Source organism: Rhodotorula graminis (genome assembly GCF_001329695.1).
Source record: "Rhodotorula graminis WP1 unplaced genomic scaffold RHOBAscaffold_20, whole genome shotgun sequence".
Taxonomy (NCBI): domain Eukaryota; kingdom Fungi; phylum Basidiomycota; class Microbotryomycetes; order Sporidiobolales; family Sporidiobolaceae; genus Rhodotorula; species Rhodotorula graminis.
The window spans coordinates 174,043-180,329 of NW_017264947.1; the positions used below are offsets into that span (position 1 = coordinate 174,043).

Sequence of the window (6,287 nt, forward strand, 5' to 3'; positions counted from 1 at the left end):
TCGACCTCTTCTTCTGCTCCTCCGACCACCAGAAGCTCGTGCGTCTCCCCTCTCCCTCTCCCTCTCCCTTCCTCGTTCTGTGCGCCGGGGCCTGATCATCTCAGTCGACGCCCACGCAGGTCTGGAAGGCGCACCGCCGTGTCTGCGGACCGGACAAGGCCAAGCTGTTCATGTGGCCGCTCCTGTCGCAGCTCGAGGCCGACGAGATCATGGCCCACATGAGCGACCCGAGCGCGTGGATCACGGTACTCGCACCTCCCTGTACATCGGTGGAAGACGGGCTCAAGTACGGTCTCGAGGTCAACGTGTCGGAGCTTCCTGTGCGTCCCCATCCGCCTTTTGCTCCTCCTCTGCGCGCGCGCGATGAATGACAGGCGTCCCTCTTTGCTCCCGCAGGCCATCATCCGCGAGTGCACTGTGGGCACGGCAGAGCCCGTCCTCGTGACTCGCACGACCCGCTCGGCGGTCCTCGAGGTCCTGCGGGCGCTCGAAGCCCTTCGTCTCGGCATCGGTCCGAGCACTATCGTGCCCGTCACGTCGGGCATCGATCCCGTCATGGTCACCGCCTTTCACGACCTGTTCATCGCGAACGACGTTGGGACTTTGGCCGAGCCGTGGCGCCCCCTGCATCGCCACCTAACGCTCATCATCTTCTTCCTCCTTGACCTGTGGGACCGCTCGGCGGGCAAAGAGCCGCCGTCCGAGTGGTTCGACCGCCTGTTCGCCCGCTACAACGACTTTGTGCGCGTCAAGATCGCCCCGACTCAGCCTCAACTCGCGTCGACCCTGAACGTCGGCACGTCGGCGAGCGAGATCCTGTCGGCCCGGCTGCAGGTGGCGTCGAAGCGTGCGGCGTAGCTTCCGAGTGTGCAACGACAGCGTGAACTTTCTCTACTCTCGCTCGTCGCGAGCGAGCTGAAAGCCGAGCGTCCGAGCGAGGAGAGCTCTCGAGAAAAGCTCTCGGACGCCGACGAGGAGATGAGCTCGAGGTGCTTTGCAAGGAGGTGTACACAACAAGGACCGAGAGAGACCCGCACGAGATGCCCGAGATCTAGAGATAGAGATAGAGAAGGAGAGGAGAGAGAGGGAAGAGGAGCGCTGCGCCGAGCCGTCGCCGCCCTCACCGCTTGCCGCTCGACTTCTTCATCCGCCTCGCCTTCTCCGACTTCTTCATCTTGGTCGCGCGCTTCTCGCGCGCCTTCTCCTTGGTCTCCTGCTTGCGCTTCTGCGAGCGCGAGGAAGGAGAGTCAGGGACGGCTGGGAGAGAAAAAGAGAGAGAGAGAGGGCGAGAGGAGGCGCACCTTCTTGTCGTCCTTGTCCTCGTGCTTCTTGCCTCGAGGCCGCCGCTCCTGGTCCTCGTCGTCGCCCGAGCCGTCCTCATCATCGTCCGACGGCCCGTCCTCGGACCCCTCGCTCTCGTCGCCCGAGCGCTCGAGCCCCTCCCCTCCCTCCTCCTCGCCCGCCGCCGCTCGCCCGCCCTTGACCTTGGCCGCCGGCGCCGGCACCACCTCGCCCACGTCCTGCTCCTCCTCCTCGTCGCCCTTCTTGCCGCCGCCGCCGCCGCCGAGATGGATGTTGGCGACGCCCGTAATGTCGGCGTAGATGAGCCCTTTGCCCTCGCCCCTCAGCACCTTTTCTACGTCGCGCTCGGCGTCGTACACCTGGTCGAGCGTCCTCGGGATGTACGCCTGGGCAAAGACGGCCTCGTCGCTCGCCGTCGGGCGCTGCTGCTCCTCCTCGCCGCGCGCCTGCGCCTGTGCCTGCTCGCGCTCCTCGCGCGCCGCATCGTCGGCCGCGAGCCCGAGCAGGCGCTCGACCTCGCGCGCCGCGTCGGCGTCCGTCTCGTCGGCGGCCGAGCCCGACGCGGCGAGCGACTCGTCGCGCGTGACGAACGCAAACGTGCGCGTGAGGCCGAGCGTGTCGACGCCGCGCTTGCGGAAAAAGTCGTCGGCGTTCTTGAGGTCGGACCGCAAGAAGTCGAACGCGGCCGGGTGCTCGTGCTCGATCGACTGCGAGACGTCGATGACCCACAGGTGGCCCTGGTGGTAGCTGCAGGTGGCGCGACGAGGGGGAGGGTCAGTTCAGCGCTCGAGAGGCCCGTGCGAGGACGGCGGCGACGGCGACGACGAGCGCGAGGGTGAAGACGCCGAGAAGGTCGACGAGGAGAGAGGGAGGGAGGGTTGACGAGAGAGAGGGGGGCGAGGGACGCACAGGATGTTGTACTCGGAAAAGTCGGCGTGCACGAGGCGGCACCGATAGAAGATGGCGCGCAGGATGACAAGGATCTCGATGTAGAGGGCGTGGTTCTGCTCGGGCGGGATCTGGGCGTCCTTGAGCCTCGGCGAAGCTCTGCGAGCGAGCGAAAGGGAGAGTGAGCAACCCGGTCCCGCTCGAGGACGAGAAAGCGAGAAAGAGAGAGAGAGGAGGACGCACTGCCACTCGTCTGCACCGCCTTGGCCGAGGAAGTCCATGACGAGGACGTTCTCGCGCACCTCGATGGCCTCGGGGACCCTGAGGCCCGCCGAGCGCATGCGGCGCAGGTTGCGCAACTCCTTCTCGGCCCACAGGCGCACCATCTTGCGCGGGTTGGAGCGCGCGTAGCCGCCCTTGAACCGGAACTCGCCCGTCACGTAGCGGTCGCGGTCCTTGAAGACGAGGATCGACGTCTTGAAGATCTTGAGCGCGATGTGCTTGACCTGGGACGACGGGTCGACGAGCGGCGCCGACGTCGAGTCGTCGGCGGCGGTGTCGGGCGCAAACCGAACGGCAGTGGTACGGGAAGGCTCAGGCTCGTCATCGGCGGCGGCGGGAGGCGCCGCCGACGAGTCGACGTCGACGAGTTGAGGCACCTCGGCGCCCTCTGCCGGCGGGCCGACGGCGTGGTACACGTTGGCCTCCTTGCCCGTCGACACGCACCCGTCGATGCGTTCGATCAACCCTCGGCCGAGCATCTTGAACAGGATGAGGCGAGTGCGCGGGTCGAGCACCTGCTCGTTGGTCGCGCGGTCGCTCTTGTCCTTGACGAGGACCTTTTCCGAGCCGCCTTTGCGCGTCGCCGTGCCGCTCGTCGGCGCCTGCCACAGCGGGTCGAGGTCGATGCGCGACGCGAACCGCGAGTAGTGCGCGAGCTGGTCCGTCACCTTGTCGAGGTGGACGCCCGCCTCCTTGTCGGCCTTGGACGGGCCGCCGGCGCCCGCGTTCGTGCGCGAGGACGAGGCGACGGGAGCTCGCCGCGCGCGGTTGGTGGCAGGGAGGACCGAGCCCGACGGGCGAGAGCTGGCGTTGGTGGACGACGAGGAGGACGAGCCGTCGGCCTTAGTCGCGCCCGAGGAGCCCTGGCCGTGCGAGACGAGCACCTGCTGCTTCATGCGGTTGTAGCGCTTGGTGAAATCTGTCCACGCGAGTTGGTCAGCTCTGTCGTCTCGCGTGGCGCACCGAGGGAGAGGGAGAGAGAGAGAGAGAGAGAGGCGAGGCGCACCTCCAGCTGCGTCGGCCCAGTCCTGGTCCATGACGGCGAGCAAGCCCTCGTCGAGCCCAGCATCGCCGTCCCACTCGTCCTCGTCGTCTTCGTACTCGCCGTAGTCATCCTCCGCCTCGTCGTCGTCGGGCATGGCCTCGTCGTCGACGAAAGTGGCGCCGGCTCGCGAGGAGGCGAGGGCGGGCGCGGCAGTGGGCGGAAGCTGGCCCGCTGCGAGGGGCGGCTGCGGCGAGGCGAGAGCGTCCTCGTCTGCGTCCTCGAACTGCATGGTCGGCGGGTGCAGCGAGGGTGGTGGTTGAGCGAGAGCGAGCCGGGGAGATGAAGACTCGAGCTCGAGTAAGGAGGGTCACGTGACCTCGTTGCGCTGACCGGTGCCGCCTCGAGGGAGCAACAGCGATGCAGCTCTCGTTCGTCGGAACACGCAGCTCTCTAGTGCAAGGGCGCTGAGAGAGCCGCGCGGCACTTGCTCTCGTCTCTCCCGACTTGCTCTCGCACGGACGCCTCGGAGCCGCACCAACGACGCTGCAGCGGTGCTCGTCTCACGCCTCTGGCGCGTCGTACATCAACCCTCTGAGCCCTCGCGCCTCGTCGACCGCCCTCGCGCCCTCCCACCGCAGGACGGCCGCGACGAGCTGCGCGCCGAGCGGAGCGACGCCCCACAAGAGGCGGACCTGGGTGGTGCCGGCCGTGGTGCGCGCGACGAGGAGCGCGAGGAGGGCGGCGGGGAGCGCTGGGAGGGCGTCGAGTGGGTGCAGGGGTGCGAGAGTGGGAGAGGGGGAGGGAGAAGGGCGGACGAGAGGGTACAGGTGTCGGGCGAGCGAGGCGGCGAGCGAGAGGGCGACGAGGCGGGCGAGGAAAGGTGATGCGACGGTGCGTGGTAGTGGAAGGAAGGCGAGGAGACTGTGGATGCGGCGGCACAAGGTGAGCGAGGCTGCGTGCGGCGAGAGGAACGACTCGTCGAGAGGGGGCGCACAGGAGGACGAGGGCCGAGAGGGCGGCGGAGGCGATGGCGTACTCGCGCTGTGCGTTGCGAGCGAGGTGTTCGAGGTTGTCGACCACTTGTGTCTGCTCTGTGTGGGTGGCTGAGGGTGAGCCTGGGAGGGTGCGATGAGGTGGGGAGGAGGAGGGACGGACCCGAGTGGTCGAGGACAGCGGGTGCGGCGTCGTCGAGGAGCGGGTCCTCTGGTGGAGCTGTGAACGGTCTGCGGGTGCGCAGGGCGGCCATAAGCGACTGAGCGGCGACGAGCAACTCAGAGCTGCGACCGAGTTGACCGACGCGACTTGGTCCTCCTCGTCCTCCTGTCCACCAGCCTGTCAAGTAGCACACGCACACCAGCAGCCATGAGCTTCTTTGGCACCGTCGGCGGCCTGTACGTCCCCCCTCCTTTCTCGCTCCCCCTCCCCCTCGTCGTCCTCGTCGTCGCACCCTCCCCCGCTCACTCCCCGCTGACCCACACCCCCTCGACAGCGGCAAGAACCGCACCTTCAAGCCTCGCAGGGCCAACGGCGACAACTCGACGCGCGCCTACCAGCTCAAGAAGTGCGCCCTCCTCCCTCCTCTCTCCCTCCCCACTCGGCGCACCAGCTGAGCCTCGTCTTGCCTCCTCCCACGACCAGGTATGCCGAAGCAACGTGCGTCCCTCCTGCCTCGACCCTCTGAGCCCTCAAGGCAACCCGCACTGACCGCCACGCACACAGCCTCGGCTCGGGCAACCTGCGCATGGCCGTCGTCCTCCCCGAGGGCGAGGACCTCAACGAGTGGCTCGCCGTCAACAGTGCGTCCCCTCTCGCTCACTCTCTAGGGACGGAACTGACACCCATGCCCGACCCGCAGCCGTCGACTTCTTCAACCAGATCAACATGCTCGTACGTCCCTTCCCCTCCCTCGCTCTCTCCTCCCTCTTTCCTCGCGAGCCCTCCTCCTGACCCCGCGCTCTCCTCCCATAGTACGGCTGCGTCACCGAGTTCTGCACGCCGCAAGAGTGCCCCATCATGTCTGCCGGCGCGCGCTTCGAGTACCACTGGCAGGACGGCGTCCACTTCAAGAAGCCGACAAAGATGTCGGCGCCCGGTGCGCCTAAGCTCTCACGTCCTCGGCCGTGTCGTTCCCTGTTCAAGGGGTGGCGTGGCTTTGGGCCCTGACCATCCGTGGCGCGCAGAGTACGTCGACCACCTGATGAACTGGACCCAGGGCATGCTCGACGACGAGGCCATCTTCCCGAGCAAGATCGGTCCGTCCCTCTTTCTCTCCTCCTCCTCGAGCCTCGCAGAGTCCGACTCGCTCACGCCCTCCCTCCCCGTCATCCTGAAACCCACCTTTCGCCCTCCCTCCTTCTGCTCACACGCGCCCCTCCTCCTCGCACGGACCTACAGGCGTCCCCTTCCCCAAGACGTTCCAGGCGACCGTCAAGTCGATCGTCAGGCGCCTGTTCCGCGTGTACGCCCACCTGTACAACCACCACTTTGCGCAGCTGTGCGCCCTCAGCATCGAGGGTCCGTCCGCCTCTCGCTCGTTGTCCTCCTCTCGACCGGTCAGAGCGGGACTGACGCCCCCCTCGCGCGCGCACATGCAGCTCACCTCAACACGTCGTACGCGCACTTCCTCCTCTTTGTCGACGAGGTGCGTCACCCGCCCGCCTCGCTCCCGCCTCGCGCCAGCCCGGACCTCGGACTCACGCTCGGCCCCTCTCGCACGCAGTTCAAGCTCATCGAGAAGAAAGGAGCTCGCGCCGCTCGCCGAGCTCAACGCGTCCATCCTCAGCCGCTGAACGCGCGCCCGCCCTCTCGCCTCTCCTCGATACCCCCTCGT

The 6,287-nt window shown here is 67.5% G+C and overlaps 4 protein-coding genes across 4 annotated transcripts; 2 read left to right on the forward strand and 2 right to left on the reverse strand.

Moving 5' to 3' along the window:
* Nucleotides 1-32: 32 nt before the first annotated feature.
* RHOBADRAFT_47605 (uncharacterized protein) lies at nucleotides 33-858 on the forward strand (the record flags this gene model as incomplete). Its single annotated transcript, XM_018415015.1, has 3 exons — nucleotides 33-38; nucleotides 120-320; nucleotides 397-858. Coding segments are annotated over 3 exons (669 nt in total), but the record flags the coding sequence as incomplete, so codon positions are not given.
* A 121-nt stretch (nucleotides 859-979) lies between these two features.
* RHOBADRAFT_56485 (uncharacterized protein) lies at nucleotides 980-3,753 on the reverse strand. Its single transcript, XM_018418369.1, has 5 exons — nucleotides 3,479-3,753; nucleotides 2,434-3,391; nucleotides 2,212-2,349; nucleotides 1,302-2,049; nucleotides 980-1,225 (listed from the first exon to the last, which is right to left on the reverse strand). The coding sequence occupies exons 1-5, from the start codon at nucleotides 3,744-3,746 to the stop codon at nucleotides 1,121-1,123; spliced, it is 2,217 nt and encodes a 738-aa protein (XP_018267700.1). The 5' UTR covers nucleotides 3,747-3,753; the 3' UTR covers nucleotides 980-1,120.
* A 230-nt stretch (nucleotides 3,754-3,983) lies between these two features.
* RHOBADRAFT_56486 (uncharacterized protein) lies at nucleotides 3,984-4,703 on the reverse strand (the record flags this gene model as incomplete). Its single annotated transcript, XM_018418370.1, has 3 exons — nucleotides 3,984-4,378; nucleotides 4,452-4,548; nucleotides 4,613-4,703. Coding segments are annotated over 3 exons (581 nt in total), but the record flags the coding sequence as incomplete, so codon positions are not given.
* A 92-nt stretch (nucleotides 4,704-4,795) lies between these two features.
* Nucleotides 4,796-6,236, forward strand: RHOBADRAFT_30830 (uncharacterized protein; the record flags this gene model as incomplete). The annotated part of the gene is made up of 10 exons (XM_018412929.1): nucleotides 4,796-4,848; nucleotides 4,947-5,018; nucleotides 5,096-5,110; nucleotides 5,177-5,253; nucleotides 5,313-5,344; nucleotides 5,426-5,549; nucleotides 5,638-5,709; nucleotides 5,852-5,971; nucleotides 6,052-6,098; nucleotides 6,177-6,236. Coding segments are annotated over exons 1-10 (648 nt in total), but the record flags the coding sequence as incomplete, so codon positions are not given.
* Between the last annotated feature and the right edge of the window lie 51 nt (nucleotides 6,237-6,287).